This window comes from Bacillus rossius (genome assembly GCF_032445375.1).
Source record: "Bacillus rossius redtenbacheri isolate Brsri chromosome 9 unlocalized genomic scaffold, Brsri_v3 Brsri_v3_scf9_1, whole genome shotgun sequence".
NCBI lineage: Eukaryota > Metazoa > Arthropoda > Insecta > Phasmatodea > Bacillidae > Bacillus > Bacillus rossius.
In genome coordinates, this window is record NW_026962012.1 from 6,070,665 (window position 1) to 6,095,991 (window position 25,327).

General features: G+C 37.9%; 1 protein-coding gene across 1 annotated transcript in view; it reads left to right on the forward strand.

The window, feature by feature from the left end:
- Positions 1–25,327, forward strand: part of LOC134542613 (rho GTPase-activating protein 20-like) — a 927,095-nt gene that overhangs the window by 245,319 nt on the left and 656,449 nt on the right. Inside the window, exon 4 of the mRNA XM_063386995.1 lies at positions 13,129–13,174. Within this exon, the coding sequence (XP_063243065.1) occupies positions 13,129–13,174 (46 nt within the window). The remainder of the gene's footprint in view (positions 1–13,128; positions 13,175–25,327) is intronic.

A 25,327-nucleotide genomic window follows, 5' to 3' on the forward strand; every position in this document is an offset into this window, starting at 1 on the left:
GGTTCAATGACCTCTAGGATAGACCCCACGATCATCTATGTACTTGTGCAGATTGCACCTGCTGAATTGGCTACTAATCCGTGACACCTGTCAACTGGAATGCTTGTGATTCACTCTTTCTTTTGTTGAGGATTTTTCATTGGCTTAGAGTCATTAAGGTAATCTGTGGCCCAATCACTGAAACAGCAAGAAGTTGTACTAGTTTGGATTCTAGCCTATCGTGAAATGAATCCGCGAATTTTTTCGGTCTCTAGTGATATCTAGAGACCGGAAAAATTCGCGGGTTCAATGAACTTCAGGATAGACTCCAATATCCTCTACACACTCGGGCAAATGCTGCTGACTAGTGAGTCGTCTCGACTGGGTAACCTGTGATTCGAGACTTCTATGAGTGAGGGTCTCTAATTGGCCCTCAGTCCTCCAGATTAACAGTGAACCAATGGCAGAAGCCGCACTAAGGTATAATTATTTGAATTTTAGCATAACAACGAAATGAACCCGCGAATTTTTCAGGTTTCTATGATATCTACCACTCTGCTATTGAAGTGTGTCTGGAGCGCTTCTCGATGCAACTAACACATCTCTACTCTCGCTCTAAAAAAAAAAAAATCCATAAATCCGCTCTCTTCGTGTTCCGTTAATTCTGCACGAGTCCGCCCAGGTGACCTCTCGCCCCCTCATGCGAGCCCGCTGATTGGCGAGTTGTGTCCCGTCCTGCTGCCGGCCGGGGCGGGCATCTCGCGCCATGCAATCGCATCATTCGTCGTAACGAATGCAAAAAGCAAGTTTGCGTTGTCATTATAACTGTGCAACAACATACATTCTTAATGACGTAATTAAGCTACTATTGCTTTAAAGATAAGTTTGTGCTACAAGCCAAATTACTGTAAGGTGTGTATATAGGGTCTCATATATAGTTGATATATCAAAGAAAATGTTTGCAGTAACCATACATAATGAGTCTTAATTCAACTGACAAATTTGGGCTGCTGGTTCGTTACGACGAAGTAACATGCTGAAGTTATACTTTTTAAAAAGTGATTTTTTTTAAATAGTGTTTTAACATTAAAAATAATACATATTTATCAAATTAAAAATTAATTTAAGACTAGGAAATGGTTAATAAATATTCCTCAACCTACCTTCTCTTATTCAACATTTTCCTAAATATCACGGGCTAATATTATTTAAAAAAATAAACGTTATGTAATCAGTAAAATTATTATTTGCAAATTAATTTTAACTCAATATAAATATAAGTTTATTATAATTGCTTTGGAGAAAATATCTGAAATTAAAATAAAGAAAAAGGGTTTAGTGTAGTTTTTGTTTGGTTTATAGATATTGCCATATTTACTTAGTTCTTAATTTTCACATTGGCATACCTGTGTGGAAAGAGGTGAGGGGTAAAATATTTGGGGATTTTGTTTCAGCAATACTAAGTAAACTAAGAGTCAACTATAATGTTGTATAATAAATTTGATATCTGTATTTTATATTTCAAATGAAGATGTGATTTTATCAAATACCAAAATAAAAGGGAAGTATTTATATAAAAGTGAAGTTATTCAATAATTCTAAGAATATCTCTAACCATAGTAAATTAATTTTCACTGTAAAATATGGCATAAACTTTGTTAAAATAATTTAGGCGCTAGTTTAGGAATTTTTTTTCATTGTATACTTCATGAAACGAGTAGGGTGTAAGTGTGATTTCATCAAGGTCAAATATATCTTCGAACACTTTTAAACAGAAGTTTTAAAATCAGATAGTTAATCTAACCTAAAAAAAGTGCCTACTCATAACTACTCCAAAAATAACGTTCCTAAACAGTTATGTTATGAAATACATATTTTATGCATGTGATAATTTATTTTGTCTATTTATTCAGTTAAAATGTTTGGAATTAATTAAACAAATCTTTATTTAATTTAAGATTTTAGCAATACCCAGACATTGTACGAGCCAAGCCCGCGGGTTATTAGCTAGTTTAAAAATAAAATTGATGATCAGCTCCAATTTCAAAGACATAACACCAGCATTGGGAAGCACTTTAGATCATAAATTGCATTAAAGTTTTCAACTCTTTTTTTTTGTCGCGATGAAAATTTTGCCGAAGTTTGCATCGACTCTGTACCTACAGTTATTTAATATCATATTTGATTCAATGTTGGTGTTTTTTTTAATCTGAACAAAGAAATTGGTTGGGTAATTTTATCTTGTTTCGCATGAAGGTAGTTTTGCAGTGTGGGGGCGTGTCCGACTGTGGTTGGCGACACACGGAGAGGGCAGTTTCTCTTCTGTGCGCCTGTGTGTTCTGCGCTGGCGCTGCTGGTGGCTCGAGGGTGGTGTGAGCTGGAGTCGACCGCACGGTTCCGCTTGTCCCACGGGAAACCGCCCCAGGGACGAGCTACTGCCGTCTCGCCCCCTCTATCGCTCTGTCATTACACCTCGCATCCTCTTACGTCTCTCTCTCTCTCTCTAGGCTATTAGCGCGGACCCGGAAATTTCGCGAATCAATTTGTCGGTTCGCTGACCTTCGCAGTCCTGTGGAACAGGTTTTGTTTGAACACATCGAGTCGGCACCCCCAAATGGTTCAGTGCCCATTGTACAACTTTTGTTTTGTGTTAAATGAATGAATGTAAAATTACAGATTGTTGCAAATTTTTACATTTACATTAAATCAATTGTATCACTACAAAATAGTGTTCGCAGTAATACTGGGTTCGGATTCTTACCCGGGCATTAATACTTTGTGTTGTCCCAGTACCTCTGGTAGTCAAAGTTATTTGCAAACAGTTCCCTGAATAGCTTTCCAGTATTAACTGCGCATATTAATAAGCATGGTAAAACAAAATAAAGTCTAATTATTGAATATTTTATTATCTTTTCCTTAGTTGAAAAAAAATTCTCGAGTAAAGCATCAATTAAAATATAAAATTATGCACCAATTTCCGTAAAAAATACTCAGTGTTATCTCGAAAAACGTATTTCATCTATGTAAAAATAACCATAGCCTTGTGTTGTACAAAGGTAGAATGTCGTTCTTGTAGTATTAAATACTGTTTCTTGGCAACTGGTTTCCAAAGGAATTCTTTGCAATCGTACAGATTTTTTTTTCTGTGCAAGGCCCAAAAACCGACCGTGAATCGAACCCGATACATTTGATTCAGCGCCAACAGGCGTTCTGACCGTCTGAAGAAATGGGTGGACTCCCTCCAGGCTGCGATTATCGTAATTACATACATGATTCACGTGTGGTCATGCTAATCTTTGAACGGGTCGTTTTATTTTGTTCCTCAAGGCCTGCAGGCTGCCGAGATTCGCAATAATTTTACGCCACCAGCAGCAGGTATCCTTCGTTCACTTCGTTCTTTCACGAACGCGGGACATTTGGATTCATGCAACACGACCCGTGTCTTTTTTTGTTGGTCGTCCCCGTAATAAGCAGTGCTGCAGCCGGCTCGGCTTGCGAAACACGGACTTGGAGAGGACCGATGACTGTGTTCGAGTGCCTCGTCGGTGCGTGATGGGTCAGGCCTTGTTACCTCCGCACGCACGTCATCTCATTAGTCATTACGTCTCGTAATTCCTTCATCCCCAGATTCGCGAGTGCTCCCTCCAGCTTTGTAATGACATACGCTGTAAAAATAATTGGTTGTCTGTAAAGTCAATTTACGGACGATAGTTTAATGTGACAACGTCATAACAAAACATTGATAAAATGATTGCATACTTTTATGAATAAAATTGAATAATTTTTATTGAATTATCACTATTTTGTATGGATACAAAGGAGTGAAATGAAATCTACAATTTAATTGATAAATTTACTTTTATTTGCGCTCATTAATTCAAATATGTTTATTACTTTAACGAAGAGATTATTTTAACTATAACTTTTATACATGTTTGCTATTTAACTTCTTCCAATCTGTGTTATTCTGTTAAGGATAGGACAATGATAGGAAAAGTAGGAAACGAATGGGAGTATTTCAAGTTTAATGTGCCTTAAGAGAGATAGATGCGGCGCAAGCGTACAATGAGCGTAACGGGACAATGAGTCATCCTTTTTCGTGCGTGCAGCCGGCGTTCATCGATTTATTAGACGTTGTCACGTCACAATGTAATTCCACGCACGTTACTGTAATTTTACAAATACATGTATTTTTAATCTTTTGCTCAAGTAAAAAATTCTATCAAAAGTGTAAAATAAATCTGTTATGGTTTGGTAAATTGCCAAATATGTTGGTGTGTGATTAAACTTTTCCGTATGAATGCATAGGTAATTTGTACCACAACTGTCAGTTAATTTTACTGCTTAGTTTTAGTAAATTTACATTAACAATAAACATGTTAATTTGTAAAACTTCCAAAAATATTTTATTTTTGTAGGTTTATAGCTGTTATTGAACAATGTGTACTTTCGAGCGATTTTTATTTTATCACATTTAATTGTTCCAGTAAAAACTTCTAAGAATTTTTGAAGTAGAGGAGTATCGAACTAAAGATCTTTCAGTTGTTAGTTAACCACTTGACCATCGTGCAAACCAATAAATATAAAAAAATGGGCAACTACTTTAGTTACCTAGTGTAAGTCAAATGGGGGTTTGTCACTTATATACGTAGTTTTTTTTACAGTTCCTTGCTAGTTGTAGATTTACTCTGAAAAATATCGCACTTTTGCAATGGGGATTGTGTGTAGCTACAGGTACAGTGTACTGGTATAAATATCAGAACACTTGATTAATTTAACACTTGATGTATGTATAATTTCATCTATACAACCAAGTGTGTGATTTAACACGTTATTTTTTTTCGATGAAAAATGAACATTCGTGTGTTTTTACCGAGCCATTTAGTATAATTTGGTTTTATAAATATTTGTATGAAATTACACCGACTGTACTAGATTAAAAAAAAAAAATTTAAAATGTAAAATTGAAAAACCTTTGTGCATGTTATTTTTCTTTTTTTACAGTGTAGGCTTTGGCATTTAGTTTACATTTATTTTACCCGCTGCGCGTCAATCAAAAGACCGAAATCAAAAGGCCGGAATTATTTGGAAAGTGAAAGAAGAGGTTCTGCGTAGGTCACGGCTGTAGCGAACGTTTGGTAGCCTTTATTTCTACAAACATAAATTCGTGTCCTCCATGTCCATTAAAGTAAGAGGATAAGAGTGGTTGAATTCCGAAATCGAAATGTTTGGGTCAAATACGATACTAAAATATTGTTCATACGGAACAAAACCGAGGCACAATTATTTCGGACAGTAATTCGGAAGCAAAGTAGACTTGAAGCACCTATATGTACAACTTTTTATCTTATCATTAGATACCTGCGAATTGCGTTTATTTTTATGTTGCCAGGATGAAATCCACACACTTGCACGCAAACAAGTCTGTGTCTAATGTCCACTGGCTGCTTGCTGCCACATTGTATCTTCCAGCTGAATTGTGTGTTATTGGGTCATTTAAATATTTTAAAGTTGATATTGGTTTCTTCTTCTTCGGGGCGTGTCAAAACTAGCGACTGTACAATTGAGAATATTGGAATTTGATTGGCCATTTTAAAATTATTATTTTATGTGTTAATTTCTAGTATCCTAGTCGCCGTGCACGCTAGTAAGGGGTCGTCCATTAATCACGTGATGTTTTCTTAGCAAATTTTTAACCCCCCTCCCCCCTAGTGATTTTTGGTGAGGTTTCAGACTATCCCCCCCTCCCCCAATAAATCACGTGTATTTTTTTGGTACGAAATATTTTTAAAAATTTCAGAATATTATCTTTAAATATAGGTATGATCTAATTTAATTCTGGAAAATTAAGCACAGTGATAAAAATGTCCAGACACACATTAAGGTTGCAGGTTTATTCTCACTGGCATAAAAATAATAAAGGAAAGGCTTATATGTGATTTACGCATGTATTCGGCGCCAAAATCACAGTCTTACTGGCGACTGGCAAGCCGAGCCGGGTGGTTCATGTTGCGGCGGGCGGGGATATTGTTGCCTGGCTACGGCGAGTCAAGGTCACACGTCGCTTTTCGGTTTAGTAGAAATTGCACGAAAAAATAAATACACGTGATATCTCTCTACACCCCCTCCCACCTTGTTATATATCGTGATTTTTCCCTCCCCCCTCCCCCCCCCCCCCTTTCGAGCCTCACGTGATTAATGGACGATCCCTAAAATACCTGCATTTTATTTTTGACTTTTAGATATTTTTAATACTTTTTTATGATCAAGCCAATTCATTGCTTTTGTATACCCAAGATATCGTTAGTGAATTTATATTTGATCAGGCTATTTAACGTAAATTTGTAAACTTTAATTCTGTTAATCTGATTTCGTCCCTTCTTCAACTTTGTGTAACGTGTTTTAACTCCTAGGTTTTTAAGACATCTCTTTGGTAGGATATTGTGTTTGAAATTACTTGTGTATTGAAGAGTTATTTAATATCCATCAAGACGGTATTAAAACAATTAGACACCGGAAGCGAGAAATATCTACAAGAATGCAGTTAAATTGTGATGGTATGAATTCCAGCCACTTTCCAAATAATAACGTAAATTGTGCAAGTCCTCGCTTAAAGCTATCCCATAGTTATTTCGTCGCGCTATCCGCCTGCAATTTTTTTAAAGTGCTTATTTATTGAATGCTTTTAATTCGTCGGACTGGGTTGCACATTACTGGGTTAAAGGGGTAGGTCCAGTTCCAATTCATTATTTTATTTTCACGTTTGACACGGTTAAACTTGCCCGACGTTATGAAAGGCCAAATTTCACAAATGAAAAAAAGTATGTATACATAGTCTTTAATAATAATCTGGCTAAGTTTAATTTTTAACATTTTTGTGCAGTATGTATAAAGAGAACTAAATGGGCTAAATGGCGGAAACGTTTTGGTTTTAAAGGCAGTGCTGGTGGTTACTGAGAAGGATGCTTTAAAATTATTTCAGAAAAGTTTACATATTTAATTGTATTGGTCCGTTTGAAATCATTAAAATTCTGATGAATATAAAGGCCAATTAAAATTAAATATTTTTTTTCTGAAAGAAATTAAACCATTTCACACAGAAGCCAGTAAATCTAACCTTAAACCTACAAAGTTACAGTTTTATATGCCATTTCATTCTCCTCACACATATTGCACAAACACGAACTTTTCCAGATAATCATGAAAAAAAAGTGTGATACATAATTGTGTTATGAAATTGAGTATTTTAAAGTCATATTAACTGGACTACAACACTTGCAAGAAATTTTAAGTGTTTGGATTGTAGTCTGTTTCATGTGACTTGTCTGAAATTTGACAGTTCTCAAAAGTCATACCAGTTCTGTCCATTTCCTAACTGACACTTGCAAAAAATCACACGAAGTTTGTTTACGGTTGTCATAACAGTAGCAGAAGGATACGTAGACGATTGGCGCTACTTCTGAAAACTGTCAAATTTGAGACAAGCAACACGACACAAACTATTAAGCTATAATTAGAGACATGCAAAATTCGCGGATTCGTTTCGCGATAGGCTAGCATCAAAACAACTATACCTTCGTACCGCTTCTGCGATTGGCCCACATTTTATCTGGGGAACTGTGAGCCAATGGGAAACACTAAACCAAGAAAGTGCTGAATTACGGACAGCCTAGTTGAGACGTCTCACGCGTCAGTAGCCAATGGACAGGTGTAATTTCCGCGAGTATTTAAAGGACTGTGGAGTCTATCCTAGAGGTCAATGAATCCGCGAATTTTGCAGGTCTCTAGCTATAATGCACTGTGTGTGCTTGCCCTTTTAAACAGTTCATCTCGCGAGGTGTTGATTGAGAAGGTAAGAACGATGGTGGGGGGAGGGAGGGTGTTGTTTGACGGACCGACCTAATACCATGGCGTCATCCTGCCGGACAATGACCTCTCCGGCCGGACGAGTGTCTCCCCGGGCGCAGTGGGTCAACTGGAGAGAGTTCTAGCGAGAATACTTCTCTCCCCCTTCCTGACCGGCGTCAGTCACGCTGGGCGTGGGCAGCGCCTTTTGCCGAGGAGGGGGGAGTGGTGCTGAGCTCGTGTGTTTACTTTTCCCCCCATTATTATTAGGGAATAAGATGATCTGCTTTATAACGGTTCAAAAAAAAATCCCATCTTTGAAGTGAAACGTCTTTGCTGATGGGGCTACAATTTTGAGCGTTACGAAAATTCCGATTATGCATGTGGTGGGGGAACCGAGAGAAGAGGAGAGTGCGTCAGTGGCGGCTCCACTAGCGATTGAATGGGAATACGGCTAAAAAATAAGGGGGGATATGTAAGCAGCTTATCATGCTATATGCTAATTGTAACGGCCGGAAAGGGAGACGGCAGGGGAGAGGTAGAAACGGTGCTTGTGTTTGTCTACTTCTCAGTTTTCGTAACGGCTATAGATTGACGTTACCATATTTATTTTATTTCGTGTGGATAAGAGTTATTGATTTGTGCAATTTAGTTAATACTCCAACTACCAAGTTGGGTACAACAACTGATGCTTTATTTTCTAGGAATTTAGAACGTATTAAATCCCAAACCTTTGTGTCGTATTTTAGCTGTCATAAGCTGATTGTCACTATGATATTTACTGATAATTTTGCGGATTATAATTTATAAAAATGAGAAACTAATTACCATAATTGAGTCATATTTTTGTCAAATTAAATATCGAATTCCCTGTAAAATATATATTTTTTAACATTTTACTTTAAATTCTTTTTTTTTCTCTTTCATTTGATATCATACCCGCATACTTACAATTTTCAATATGAGATTTGAGTGGTAGACATAACATTATATGACTAAGAAATAAAGATAAAGGTGTAATACAAGTAGTCCCTTGAGTGCTTTCAAGAAAACCTGAAGGGAGTTTCATGCCTAAAATTTACTCTGAAAACACGCGCTTTGGCCATTTCCACTCTTCTAATAATATTACAGTTTAGAACCGAAATCCAGATGCAACAATGTTCGACTCGTTGCTACTCGGTTCCATGCATCGGCTACCATCGGACATCCACGCCTTGGTGCTTCATGTTCCTGATTCCTTTCCCCTATCCCCCCTCCTTTTCCACATTTATCACCCCTCCTTCTACCCAGAACTATTTTGTGCACTCGCGGACTTATATTTCGTAAAGCTTTTTTACTCTCCCGCCCCGCGTGTCTCCCTCTTGTTATTGGTTGGTTCTGGAGCGAGTGTCACAGTCGTGGTTGACGGTGTTCCGGTGCCGATCACGGGAGCAAGGAAATCGTTCAACGTTGCTGTGGTGTATGGTTTATAGTGGCATAGTACAGTCATTCCTTAGCCTTGTGATTTTTTTTTAAATGTTGTTAAATTCAGTTTTGGCCGCCACAGTAAACAATGTAGTTTCTCCTCAATGTTTACAGCTTATCTTCGTTCAAGTGTTAGTACTGCTTGTGTTGTGAATTTTTTGACACCACGTGATTGGTACCCTGTCTGGCACTTGTCGATTCCTCATTTTTGTCTATTAGGGCTGTGTACTTTGTTATGGGATCTTATAATTGTATATATTTCGTGGACTGTATGGGGCCATTTTATTATTCATTACTTTACCATGTTTGAGCCGTTCACCCACTGTGTAAGGCAAGTGAATCACCTGGATAACAGATAGTACGGCTTTGATGTTTTTTTTTTTTCACTCTCATTTCCTGTTACATTACTGCATTCACGTAACATAATGTTCAAATTGTTATTAGTAATTTTTTTTAATCACGATGATGGCGTGTCTATATAAACTAAGAATTTAATGTCTTATCCGTTCTACTTAGTGAACTCACGATCAGCTACAGCTAATATTATTAGCCTCCTCTTGCAACTGTGCATGTATCGGACTCTTTACTTAACCCGAGACACGCGAGATTTACATTCCGCGTACGCACTCTTCTTAATATTGCACCTGGTTGCTGTTCATTTTGAATTTGTTGTTATTTTTGGAATTGCATCCCTATGTTAACTTGTCATGTTGTTTGATAATGTAATAAAAGTGTCTTGTCCCTTGAATTTAATCCTTGGTTATGACTTACATTCTACACAATTTCAATGCTTTTAAGTTTCGCTAACAGAAGGAATATATATATATATATATATATAATATTGTCTTTTGTTATCTTCAACTACCCATCCGCCTTCAGTGTATTCATAAATGAATTTTGTAAAAACACCGCTCGGATATCTTGGGCTGTTTGTGGATCGTGTGGAGTCTTCTGAAGCTATGCGCACTATATGTGTTCCACGCATAGGCGTGCCTACAGGGGGGGCCAGGTGGGCCATGCCCCCCCCCCCCCCCTAATGTAATCACTCAGATCGGCATTTTCTCTAATGCGTTCGTTAATATTCGTATGTTCCTGACACTGTGACACTCAAACTTTTTTTCAGTGTTGCAGCGTGCTAATGAACATTTTATCGTTATGGAAATACAGCCGCCTTAGTTTATTTAAAACACGAGGTCCCTTAAAATGGCCAAGCAAAAAAAAATTTTAAGAGGTTTTTTAAAGTTCTGTTGTCTTAATTCTGTGTTTGCATTCACTAAAAAGAAGTTCATTTCAAGGTAGATCTGGACCAAGCTATTGGAAAATTCGAGGGGGAAAAATGTGTAAGTACCCTTTAAACATTGTCTATGGAAAAAAAACATATTTTCAAGATTGTTAAAATTATACGGATATAAATATTAACTAGTAGACATATCTCGTTGATACTGTACAAAAATATAAACACGCCAATGAGTGAATGTATTTTGGCTATTTAACATTCTAAATTCAGCTTCTGATTTAAAAATTTAGCAGCCCCCCCCCCCCTAATGGAAATGTCTGGGCACGCCTATGGTTCCACGGTATGTGGGGCAGCAAATATATTGCAAACGAAATCTCGGGATTTCCGATGTGTAAGGGACTATTTATGGCCTATTGACAGAGCGCGCTATGCTTCAGCTTTTTGTCTGTGACCGAAAAAAAAATACGTCGGTTCATTTTGCGATAAGCTGTTACTCATATACAACTCATACCGTTGCGCTGTGATTGGCAATTCGTCTCACAGGTTATCTACGAGTAGATGGCTTAGCTAAATAAGTTTCAAAAAGCACGCTGCCCGGTTGAGACATGTCACGAGTCAACAACCCATGACCTAGCGACATTTTCCCTAGTTTGTAGTTGAACTGTGGAGTCTATCCCAGAGGCCACTGAAAATCGAATTTATGCAGTTTCAGCTCATAGATATAGACATTTGTATTCCTCTAAAATGTTGCGTGTAAGATAATTCTGCAAACACCGTAACACCTGCTTGCTTTCGAAGGATCCAGCTTCACATTCAACGTGACGTAGTTTCTTTCTCCCATCAAAACCATGCACTTTAAGTTTCCTCCCGGAAATATCGAATAACTTTTGATTAGAGACCTGCACAATTCGCGGTAATTTTTAGGAGATATGATGGAGTGCATACCATTATACACTTTAACTGCGTTCTCTATGGAAAATAGGTAGTTTAGACGCGTCCCAGAAGACCAGAAGTCAATATGAACATGCAATATGTTAGGAAGGTACAATGTGGCAGCAGCCAGTGGACAAGAGAGACAGACTTGATTGTGTGCAAGTGTGTGTATTTTATCCTGGTGGCAGCAAATAACGCTAATTTTGTAGATTTATACTAAATATTTTTTTTTTAACTCGCGTTTAACAATGGTTTTATTTATAGTTTTAAATACCACTGGAGATACAACATAATACACCACATACCTTGCTTTGCTGAATTAAGATATTATACTTGTGAAACTGATTTCTTACAATTTAATTTCGCAAAGTTAAAATTTAAATAATTTTAATGGTATATAGGTAACGAGCATACCTGAACGTTGTCTTGTTTAAAACCATATAGTTGCATCGTCTGCGAGAAAACTTCATTGATAGTTTCAACAGTCTGTTTATACCTCTCACTGGTTTGGAAACTTTTTTTAAACCTTGCAGACGTTTTAACCTGAGCGCTTTTACTCATGATGATGTTGCACGTTGTAATTTTTTTTAACCATTTTGAAAATGTATGAAAAATATTATAATTAGAAAAATCTAATTATAAGCCGGAATGAGTGTGGTATTCTCAATGTATTTAATTTGGAAAGACTCGACCATATAAAAAAATATCATTTGTATTTTCTAATGACCTTTAAATCTAATATAAAAGATTAATTTTATTTTAATCTAAAAGAGGTTTTACTTCAGAGAAAGGCGATTACGTGAAATGACAGATGCAGTTGAAAAGTAAAATGACGTGCCATAAGCGTGCACTGACTGTTCCCCTGCACCCCGCGAGCAAGGTGACCGAGCTGGGCTGTTAGGCGGGCGACTTGCAGCAGCCGTGGCATAAACAACCCAGCCTCGACTGGCTAGCACCTGGGGCGAGCGTAACACGTGGTCGCGGAGCCTTAATCGTCCCGTAACGAACCGTAAGGACGGCGCGGCTGTTCCTCGCGGCACAGACGTCTGGGACCCGCCTCGTGTCAGTGAGGCGGGATGATGAGCGCGACGCTCGCTGGTGCTTCTAGCGCGGTGTCTCCTCTGGACTGGCGCGCAGTCTTCTCGTCGTGCACATGAGCGGTGACCGTAACATTATATGGCGGAGAAATGAAGTTAAAGGTGTAATAAAAGTCCCTTAAGTGTTTTCAAGAATCTGTACTGGTTGTTTTACGCCTAAAAATTACTCTGGAAACGTGCGTTTTAGCCATTTTAACTATTCTAAAACTACAGTTTAAAAACTTAATCCGAAATCAAAAGTACTTTTCGGCCCTCAGCGAACTCTTTAATGATTTTCGTAAACAGGCCCCCAACTCGGATATCTTGAGAAGTTTTGAAATCGCGTTGTTTTTCCTGAAGCTCTGCACACCGTGTGTGCGCCCCGGTAGGCGGAGCCATTAAGCCTCTCACACGCACCAGCAATGAAGAGGTCGTTTGAATACAATTTTCTGAGAAAAATTGCGCAAAAGAAACAAGTTATAAGGTTCAATGAAAAATAACAGAATTCGTGTAAACAGGCCTTTTTTTATGCACGAAGTTGTTCACAGTAGAGGTATGCACTGGACTGACTGTGTTGTTTGTGTTTGATTCCAGATTCAGGAGACGCTGGACAAATGGGACCCAGACAAAACTCTTCTCGGTAAGTTGGCAATTTGCTACGTTCTTGCTACATTAGGCTGTTTTTTTTTTTCCTTGCTTGTAAAATGTGAGGTGTCTGTGAGAGTATGTTGATGTGAATAAACTACGATTTTTTTTCGGTCGTGATTACACTCTTCTTGATGTTTTTTTTATTATTGATAATATTTGTTGAAAGCTGTATGAGATTATTATGAAATATTTGTGAGCCAATTTTAAAACAAATGTGGAATTAATAACGTTATGTTTTTTTTCCATTCTTGATTGCGTGTTTTTTTATCATTATGTCTAGCTTATTTGTAGTGTTAGTCAGTCTTGGCAATGTTAACTACCCTCTTTATTTTAAATGCTGAGTTAAACTATAAGTTTTTTTACTACTTACTGCCACTAGCTAATGTTATAGACCAATTGTAATGTTCTTCGGTTGATAAAAATTTGTTTCAATTAGCAGAGCGATAGATGGGCAATTTCTCAAGATGCCAAATGTTGTAAAAATAAACAAAGCTATCTAGGCGGAAAACAAAAAAAAACACTTACTTTTACAAAACGGTTATTTTTGGAAACTAATTGTCTAAGATATTTTTACTAGCGCTGCGAATAAAAATATCGAAAGTAAAATTTCCTGAAGGTGCGGGTTTAAAAACTTGGTTTCAAATTATTCTTTTCAAACCACTTCATTATGAAATATTGATTTAAACAGAATTTCTCAGAGCAATAGCAGTTGCAGATATAATTTTGCTCTCTATTTAATAGCTTAAAAGGAGCCACGTTATATTAGTTTAAGCCATGAAGGTTAAAAAAAATAAACCCATGCACTTAATTTTTTTCAGAATATATATTTATATTGTTAGAACAGATGAAATTTACGGTAAATACATTTTTTTACAGCGTAAGTAACTTACATTATAAATTCTTTTTCTAAATGGAACAGAAAAATCATTAAATATTATAGATATTTGTAAATTTGTATATTTACGCAAAACCAACTGTATCACTACATAATAGTGTTCACAGTAATACTGGATTCGGATTCTTTCCAGGGCATTCATGATTTGTGTTGCCCCAGTACTTCCAATAGTTAGTCATTTGTGAACCTTTCCCTGAATAGCTTACCAGTATTAACAGCGCACACTAAAATTTAAGAATTAAATTATTTTTTTCCTGGGTTAAAAAATAATTCTTAATTGAAATATAATATTATCACCAATTTTTGTAAGAAATACTCAGTATTATTTCGAGAAACGTATTTCATGTATGAAAAAAATATCCACAGCCTTGTGTTGTAAAAAAAAATATTTCTTGTAGTGTTACAAACTATTTATTGGCAATTGGTATCCAAAATAATCTTTTGTATAAATGCAGAAAAGTTGTTTTCTGTGTGTACTAGCGAACTGTGTCACGTGACATTCCCGTCACGACCGTGACCGGGTGGTACTGCGTTCCCCGCGACGCTAGCGCCTCTGGCGGAACAGTTCACGAAACTTTGAAATTACTTTAATCGACAGGGGAACACACGCGATCCGGAACGGACCTACACCTCCCCTCCCCTCCCCTCCCCCCTCTCGCGCCAGTGACCTCTTCCTCACTTGAAACCAGTCTTATGGCTCTTTCGGCTCGGGGGTTGAGTGGTCAGGTAACTCACCTCCCACCGAGGCGAGGCGATGGGGGTACGAGTCCTGGCGAGGGCGAACCCTGAATTTTGCGGAAGCGGGAATACTTGGCGGACGTTTCTGTGGACCCGTGAGTTTGGCAGTAGTAGGCTATTCCCGATTCCCCCGCCCGTCCCTGACTACCCCGAAGTCCACGTTGAAAGGCCCGCCTAGCCAGGGGTGTATGTGTGTTAGCTTTGAATATATATACTAACACCTTAGAATATACAGTATATATTTTCAAAGGTGTTAGTGAGGCTGGATGATAAGTGCGACGCTCGCTGGTGATTCTAGCGCCGTGTCGCCTCTAAGCGCAGTCTTCTCGTCGTGCATAGGACAACTATGGGATTTGTGTGGTAACCACAACATTAGATGGCGCATATTGGAAGGTAAATGTGTAATGAAAGTCCCTGGATTGCTTTCAAGAATCAGTACTATGTGTTTCATGCCTCAAAATTATTCTGAAAACACGATATTATTAACTAGTATACTGTATGGCTCAATTTATAATGTATACGGATTATTTTGCTGTTGGTACTGAAGTTTGGAACGTGTATAATTAGGGCTTTGAATTTTTCTCGAAAACATCTAAGTGTTCATTAGACTGCAATATGTCAAGCCTCGCCAGCGGTTTCTTCATTGTAATTGGTGACCGTCTGCGGGAGAAGCAATTACCTTATCTGATTGGGCCATTTCAGGACGCGTTTGCTTCCACACTGAATGGCTGTGGTTCGTGTAACAACAGTTGACGTGTACCTGAAAAAAACTTAACTAATCACGAAATTCACACGCCTTCTACGTGGTTTTAACTCTCAGCTAGTCTTTGAATGATTTCGCGGGGGGAAAAAATCGTCATTTCGCGACAATCTAGATTGCAAATGTTAGTACACTGAGTGATCCTCCTAGTCATTGCAGCAAACGTTATTTATTTGACACGCCCTTGGACTAAAACTCAGTTACAAACGCCTTAACAATCAGTTCACCGAAACATGAGCGACTAGGAGAGAAAGTGGAATGTGGCACCAGCCAATAAATACCTGAGATGGATTCGATTGCGCAGACGGTTGTGAATTTCGCCCTGGCACCAGGAAAAAAAAAAGCGTTACTTCTACTAGACCTGCCAAATTCTCGTTATATCCTGACACCAGGATGAACTGCACGCACCTGTACACAAATAAGTCGATGTTAACTGCTGGCAGGTTCTATCTTCCTAGCCAGATTACATGTAATCTGGTCATTGCAATTTTTAATGTTGGTATTGGTTAATTGTACCCCTGGGCACGTCATAACCACCTGGTCCAATGACAATGCAGATCAGCCTCTCTTCAAGTAATAACAAGCATTTTGTAGGCCTCAATCTAATTGCTAAACTGTTATTTTCTCTTTCACCTGCTAACATGGTACTCAGTGCGCGGTAGCTGGATATTCGTACACAGAAAATAATTTTTGTACTTTGACAAACGATTCCTTTGCAAACCAGTTGCCAAAAATTGTTCGTACGTTTTTTTGCATAAATTTAATACGTTTGTCGTGATAATACTGGGTATTTCTTAAGAAAATTTTCGATTAATTATATATATTTTAATCGATGTTTCATTCAAGAATAATTTTTTTAACCCACGAAAAAGATAATCGAATTTTCAATTGAACTTTATTCGGTTAAATTATGCTTATTAATATGCAGAGTTAATACTGGAATGATATTCAGGGACTGGTTTACAAATAACTTCAACTATTGAAAGTACTGAGACAACACAAACCATAACTGCCCGGAAAAAAATCCGAAAACTATTTTGTAGTGAGACAGTTATTTTCAAGTAAATGTGTGCAAATTTACAAATATCTATAATCTTACTTGAATGGTTCTGTTACATCTAAAAAGAAATCTGCGAGGTAGGCCAGCCTGATGGTTTTGCCAGGAAGCCTACGATTCACTCGTCCTTCTGGACATACCTGAATACTCACGTTGGCAAGCCTTCTTTCAACAGACGAGAGAGCCAAACGCCCGATCGTTCATCTTCGGTTTTTTTTGGTTCATTGTAAATAAATATACAACTCATGATAACTAATGGTCAATTAGGTTAGGTTAGCTACATTATAAATACTTTAAAACATGGAGGACGGTTGATTTGGTTAGGATAGCTACATTAAAGATACTGTGAAATCATGTAAACGATTTCCTAGCCCTGGATAGCTACATATTAAAAAGTTATTTGCTAAGCAACCATAAAATGATTTTACGGTATTTTTAATGTAGCTATTCTTACCTAATATAACCAACCATCCACAATATTTTAAAGTATTTATAATGTAACTAACCTATCCTAATCGACCGTAAAATTTAATGCCACACCGGTTTATACAATGAGATAGAAGGGAAAAACAAAAGCGAGCATGAACTTCGAGGAACTTCGGGTGTGGCTTTCTCGTCTGTGAAAAGAAAGCTTGCCAACGTGAGTATTCTGGTATGTCCAGAAGGACGAGTGAATCGTAGGCTTCCCGATGGTTGCCACCTGCCCCGCTCTACGGTCATCATGGGCGAGACCACACATGAGCCAATCTGCGCTCTCCCGCTCGGCAGTCTGTGCTACGCCACTCTGCTAGCTCCCGCTCGCCAGTCTGCGCTGCGTCCCTCCGGATCTCTGCCAAATTGCGAGGCCCGCCAGCACCCGGTGATCCGACACGCACAGCCCACCCGGTCGGCCCACCAGGGGGTAATGGGGGACAGCAATTTGCCCGCGCAGGAAGAACTAAGCATTAAATTCCCTCGCTCCGATCCGCGGGAAGCCTGTGATGTAAACGTCTTGCAAACACACGTGGCTCTTGGGAAACCTCTACACACACTGTAATTTTTTTTGTTAATTGGAACAGAAATAAACACGTAAAACGACATAAATATCACTACAAAATAGTGTTTGCAGTAATACTGGATTCTGATTCTAGCCGGGGCATTTATGATTTGTGCTGTCCTAGTTCCTTCAATAGTTGAAGTCATCTGTAAACCGTTACTCTCCAGTATTAACTGCGCACATTAATAAGGATAATAAAGCAAAAATAAAGTCCAATTTCTGAATATTTGATTATATTTTCCATTGTTTAAAAAATTCTTTAATGAAACATAAAGTAATAAAATTATTAGTAAGAAATACTCAGTATTATCACGAAAAAAGTACGATTATATGCAAAAATATCAATAGCATTGTATCGTAAAAATTTACAATATCTTTCTTGTAGTATTACAAACTGCAATTGGTTTCCAAAGACAACCTTTGTAAAAGTATAGAATTCTTTTTTTTTTCTGTGAAGGTGAAATGCGTTACTAAGGTAGCAAGTGACATTACAAATATTTTTAAGCCATTAAAAACGAAATAAATATGCAGAATATATGCGACAGGTTCTGATTTTAAAGTCACGGTCACTATTGAGGCAATATACACAATTATTGTAAGAAACCAATCCAGTATAATGGGCCTAGGGGTCAACGTTCAGGATTTCTATACCTGTGGTTGTGGGTTCACTCCGGCCTCAGGCATAATTGCTTAGTGAGCCATGCAACGCTAAAGGCTAATTAACTGAGTACTTACGAATTAACAGTAAGCATTAGTCGTGTGCTTAAATATAAGACTCTGGGTGTACGAGTGTAATGGTTTATAATTGACAATCACTCACAGCCATAAATTAAAGACAGGTGTAATTCTTACTGTATATTATTAATTACTCGATCGTAAACTAGCCTCTAGCCTCGGGAAAACCGATCCTTTTTTAAGGCACCCACCTAGTGTCATTAAGGCGCTCACATGTGCTTATACACAGCGCGGTATCGCTCCTCTGCACTGGCGCGTAGTCTTCTCGTCCTGCACAGGGCAACTGTGAGGTCTGAGCGGTGACCATCACATTACATGGTTTAAGTTGCTTGGTAAGCAGGAAACGAGGAGAAAAAAAGCACAGGAAAGCTGTTAGAAACTGCGGAAACAGCCAGCTTCGAAAATATTATTTACGATTAATTTACGGTGTAGGCTGCGTGTACACATTGCGTTGGTCGACGTCCGTTGCTGCGGTGCGGTGACGGAGAACAGGAGTAAACACGTAGATATCAGTGTGGCCGTTCCCACACTCGCCGTTGCGTGTTTTTACCGACCGTTGGGGATTTCCTACCGGCGACTGTCGCGGTGCCAACGTCCACCGCACCGTGATGCGTGGGGGTAGGACACAAACAAACAGACGGATCTGTTCCCACAGTACACGTTCAACGGCCTGCGTCGATACAACTGCCTGCAATTTATTTTTGTCTGCTATGGATTGTGACAAGTTGATAGCATTGGTTCAAGATAATCCTCCACTTTGGGACAAAACTGACGAGTTTTTTAAAGACTTAACAGTTAAAGAGAAGTGTTGGTTGACAGTGGCAGGAGAACTGGTTGATAATTGGGAACAACTGTCTCAATCGGAGAAAAGAACAAAAGGTAAGAAAAACACACTATTTGTATTGTCGTAAATGTTATTATTAGGCCTATATATGTTACAGCATAATTATGTGATATTGTTACAATTGTTTCTTTAATGTATCGTATTTGCAATGAGTACATTTTGTTAATTATTTAACACACACAGATAATTCAGGAAACAGTGTTTGGAACAAACATTACGACGAACAAACTGCATCATTAGACACATTGTGTGGAGTCCATAAAAGGCATTTAGAACATATAGGGCTTTTGGAAAGGGACTGCTCCTGGTCCCATAAAATAATCAGCAAAAAAGTCCCTAACGCCTACACCTTGATCATAAGCATTACGTCCGAAATCACTGACATCCACGAACGTCTTACACGCTCCATGACTTACGATCGAATGCAAGCACAACGCTACCGCTGTATTTGGGAACACGAGTACAGATCAACGTCCGTTGGTTTCACCGCAGCAACGGACGTCGACCAACGCAATGTGTACACGCAGCCTCGATACAGGGCGTTGCGGCAGCGCACTGCAGCGGTGAAGTTCCCAAGCTGCTCATCATACGCTTCTGAAAAACGTAGAGTAAATCCTATCCACTCGCGACTTCTATACAGTATATATTTTCAAAGGCAATACTAAATTTTCGTAAGTTATTGAAGTCGCATCATAAAATATTTAGTAGAATTATAGAAATAGACTATAAAATTACTTCAGTATTTTGAGTGAACTCTCAAGATTACTATATACTATTGTCGTGGATGGATTCATCCATGTTGGTACGATTGATTTGTCGCGCTAAAGAAGAAACTACCGACTTTACAAGTGAATTAATCGTGCGATTATACATACCAAGAGACGCACTATTAAAATTTGATCTACCTTAACATGAAAGTCTTTGAGAACTGATGGTGTGCGTGTAATCACTTCAAGAGCCGCACCTTTACCATTCTATGAATCAAAAGAAGAGTCTCCGAACCAGCACCAGTCCTTCGAAAACTACGACCATCAACCTATAGAAGCCGTATTCGAGAATCATCCGTGTTAAAGATCATCAAACTGTGATAGACGACGCGAGTTAAGTTGATTTTTAGTGACGTCGGCGATTATATTGTCCGATACGAATATACAGAATTCGGTATTGATATGCGGTAAGTGCAACATGTAAATACCAGAAGATGGAACAGGTTCGAGGTTCTAACCCCGGGAATATCAAGAGGAAACTACGACCGAGACAGAGACTATAACGTCAACGATTGTGCGAAAGCTGGACATCCTTGAACTAGAGATTATTTTTTTTATAATCCTGAAGTAATATTGAAAAGATATGAACTGAGTAAGTAATTAATTTTAAGTCTAGAGTCTTGTTAATATTGAGTTCAAATTATAAATAAGCCTAACTTCTCGAACTTAAATAATTTAAGAATTAGTTAAAGTAAAGAACCTAGCTTCTAAAATTTGCCCACGAATACCCTGCTCTTTAACTAGCCGATGGCAGATATAATTATATATATAGTAATATTTTACCGAATGAGTTTAAAATTTTCAAATAGTTATGTAGATAAACAACTCTCAACAAATTACTCGTTACAAATACAACGCAGCATTTAATAGCTTAAAAGTAATTTCATTTTATATACCAACTAAGGTAATTATTTAATTTTTTAACCTACAAACACTACTAATTTTCATTCATGCACTAATAACGTGTTCTCGTATAACATTTTTCTTTGCACCTAGATTAAGATAATATTAAGATGGTTTAAAATAAATTCGAACGAAATTGACACTAATATAGTTTTTTTTAAATTTTAACTCATGTTTTTACGGTAGTAATTTGTTTAATCAAAAACTGTTTCAGCCAAAGTTTAAAAAGAGTTTAGGATTCATGCAATAAATTATAACGGATATGATAGTATAGCTATTTTGAAAAAGTAATGATTTTTTTTTACTTTTGAACCTTGTTGATATTCCACCCCTTGCAGTAATTGTTAGTCATATAAAATTATTTCAGACGAAAGTTGTATATAATAATTTATGGTTTTACAATAAAACTGGACGGATTTAAACAGTGTACATGGTAAGTAAATTATGAATTTTTTAAAAATTTTATGCCTTCATTTTTTCAACCCCCTGCAAAAATTGTTCGTCTTATCAAAAATTGTTTCAGACAAAAGATTTAGATAAAAATTATAAGATTTATACAAAATTTGTTTAAATTCGATGTTCTTACGAAGGGAGTTAATGATTGTTTTAGTCCTCCAACCCTTGTTTTTTCAACCCCTTGCAGTTATGGTTGGTCGTATCAAAAACTTATTCCGACAAAAGATTTTGGTTTCACTCTTGGAAGTTATAATGCGTTCAAACGGATGTGATATTTTCCATATTATGGGAGTTACAGCGATTTTTCTGTATTTTTCTTCAAAAAACTTTCCCCATTTCTACCCGTTTGGTCGGATATTGTCCATTAACGAACTCGACCGAAATTTTCCACTACTAGATTTTATGTATCAGTTTGTAAGTGGTGTGTGAATAATTGCGACAGTTATCGTGTCAAAAAATTGTGATATATATTTAAACTTTTGAGTTGACGATGGTTTTTAGGTCTATCGACCATGAAACGAAAAACCATATAAACATTATCCGAAAGTCTCACAGTTTTTTCAAAATTTTTAAACTTTCCGCTCTGCACCAAATTAATAAAAACTGTGAAGAGTATATTTTTTTTCTACACCGTGTCAAAGTTACATGATTAAACTATTTTGTTACGTAGTAGTGTGATGACATCAATAATTGAGTATGCCCACAAACACTCTACTAATGTTTTTGTATTAAGATGTATTAGTCGTTTTAAGCCAACTCAATGATTTTAAGTTAATCATACAATGTTAATATCGTAAATTTATTGGAAATAACATCTTCGAAGCTGGTTCCGCAGTTTCTAATAGCTTTTTGTATCCTTGTTTCCTTCGCCAAACCAGAGTGGTGTCAATTTCTTTCTCGTTTAACGGCAACGCATCCGGGAAACCTGAACTTGGTTAACTGCAGCGGCAGATAGTTGTGACACTGGCTTTAAGCATTACTGCGTTAGTAAAACTAACATAGCTCTAAATTACACATAATAACAAAAACAAGGTAAACAACTGCAGTTCACAGTCACTTTGCATTACTTATGGTCAGCTGTAAGCACAATGAGTTATATCATCAATTTCTCCCTAAGACTTGTTTATCACATGCTAGACCTAGGCTACTTAATTTTTCACACACATTTTTTCACAGAGGGTCAGCCAAGGCTATGGACTGGAAATGAAAGAACCGGCAGTGATGTGAGAGGATGGGCACGAGGCACCAACGGAATGCGTCAAGTAGGATCAATAGGAGTACCGTGAGAAAACCCACCGACTCTTGACAACGTCCGTCATGTTTCTCGAATGAAATGTTTTTAATGTATAAGGAATCTTTTACTTTGTATCACTTAAACAATATTAATTTGTAATACTTTTCAAATATCAATATTTTCATTAGACTTGAGTTTTTTTAGAATATACCAATATTGTCTATTTCACCATTAAACTCGTAATTTAACTTTCTGAATTTTATGAATTGAGAAAATAATGTAGTTTGGTTACTGGAATAGTTTACTTTAATCAATGTAAGTAAGTTGAACATAATTTAAATTCATTGATTTTCAATATTTAATTTGCTTATATGCATATACATAATTAAATTTGTTTTCAATAGACAATTCTCCACTGGCCACTGTCTCAAATATCATCAACTTCCAAATCAGCCATCAATGTAAATCAAACATGGTTTGTAACTAAGCACAAGAGAAATTGTCTTCGGAATTTATTGGTAAGTTTCGTGTGATGGAACCGTCATTGCTTACAGTGTTTATACAGACGGATATTGTTTTTAAACAGACATCGATAAATAAACTCCTCCCTTCACCAACACACCGGCACAGAGTAAGCCGTTGGTAGGAGGACGTGGTACCCCCTGTCCCCCCTCCGACCCCCAGGAGGTGGCGTGGCATCTGGAGACGGGTCGGCTGGTAATGGAGCCCACGTGTCGTAAACATCCAGCCGACACCACACCACGTGCGCGCGCGTCACGCGATGCTGGAGGGGAGGAGGGGGGCCAGCGAGCCGGCCTCTGTCCCGAACATATCCCAGGTTCCCGCTCGCTCGTGCCGTGTTTTTCTTTTCTTTCGAGAATTCATATATTTGAACGATTTTAAAGAATTTTTGAAGTGAAAACTTCTATAGGAAGGTTTGGATAGGGAGTAAATTCATGTAAGTCGTCATCGACATGGTCACGTGACGTCATCTGTGAATGAGTGTGTGTATATATATATACACACACACACACTCAGTGGTGCGCACGCAGCCAGTACACATAGCACAGGTCGACAAGTAATGCACACGACATATACCAATACATATCTTATTAATACGCGTCTTCAGTCCCTGTACATCAGTGCTGTGCATATATGAATCGAATGTGTGAGGCAGGAAAAAGTGAGTATAAAATACATTAATATTCTCATATAGATATATAGTTTGAAAAACGAAGAAAACGGAGTCTTTGTAGGAATAAAACCTAAAAATTAAGAACATCATTATTTTTTTTTCAATGCCTGCAATTACTATGCAATGCGTATTTTTATAGTAATTTAGGAGTTATTTTACTAACGCGATAAAACAAATTTGTTGTGTGATAATATTTTTTTTTCGTAAAAAAGTCTCTGATTTATAACAAAAATTAATTTGGATATCAAAAAATAACAACTGTTTGTTTATAGTTTTAAGTTTTCACTTCAGTCGGCAGTCCACATGACTGCTTTGAAATTTTTTTTTAGTGACGATCATCTAGATGTACGAAAGCCTTGTACCTCGGGAAAAGAAAAAAAATAAAAGGAGGAGAGGAGAAAGAATTAAAGAACCCAAACAAATGAAGTTTCAAGTTTCATTTCGGCGCCATGTAATGTGATGGTCGCCGCTCAGACCTCACAGTTACCCTGTGCAGGACGAGAAGACTGCTCGCCAGTCCAGAGGAGCGATACCGCGCTGTGTATAAGCACACGTGAGCGCCTTAATGACACTAGGTGGGCGCCTTAAAAAAGGATCGGTTTTCCCGAGGCTAGAGGCTACTTTACGATCGAGTAATTAATAATATACAGTAAGAATTACACCTGTCTTTAATTTATGGCTGTGAGTGATTGTCAATTATAAACCATTACACTCGTATACCCAGAGTCTTGTATTTAGGCACACGACTAATGCTTACTGTTAATTATTAAGTATTCTGTCGTTAATTAGCCTCTAGCGTGGGATGGCTCACAAAGCAATCATGCCTAAGGCCGGAGTGGACCCACGACCACAGGTATAGAAATCCAGAACGTTCACCCCTAGGCCCATTACTGGTTTTATTTCTTAAAATAATTGCGTGTATTAATTGCTCTATATTTATATTGTTTCATTTTCCCGCCTGCATAAATTCCTTGACAGAACTATATACTATACTGAGAATGTAAAACACCTCCTTACAAACACGTTGCATGGTTAAAACTAAAACTTAGAATTATAGATCGAACACACAAAGGAACTGGCAGGCCATGTGTTGTATTTTTTTCTCACTCTAGATGGAACGTAGTGACACTCGACATATGTTTGGATTAGGGATGGTAAATCCCCCCTCGTTGTTTTGGTGGGAGGAGGGAAGGGGGAAAATTATTTACAGTTGTTTCCTGCGGACCCTAGGAGGGGGGGGGGGAACCTCGAGCTCCGGAATGCAGGCGAGGATGTGAGGATGCACAAGACGAAGTACCAAAAAGGAAATACTTGGTGCGAGCCCTCAGACCACATCTGGTGCTGCGGTGAGGCAGGCCTCATCATCAACAACAACGCATTTTTATTTGCGAGAGCACGTGACCGCCGAGTGCTGTTGCACTGATTTAAAGATAAAGACGACTGGGCGAATGGACGGGTGCTTAGGGGAGGCCCGCCCCTTAGTCGGGGGTGTTGGGATGGTAGGTTCTAGCGCGGTATCGCCTCT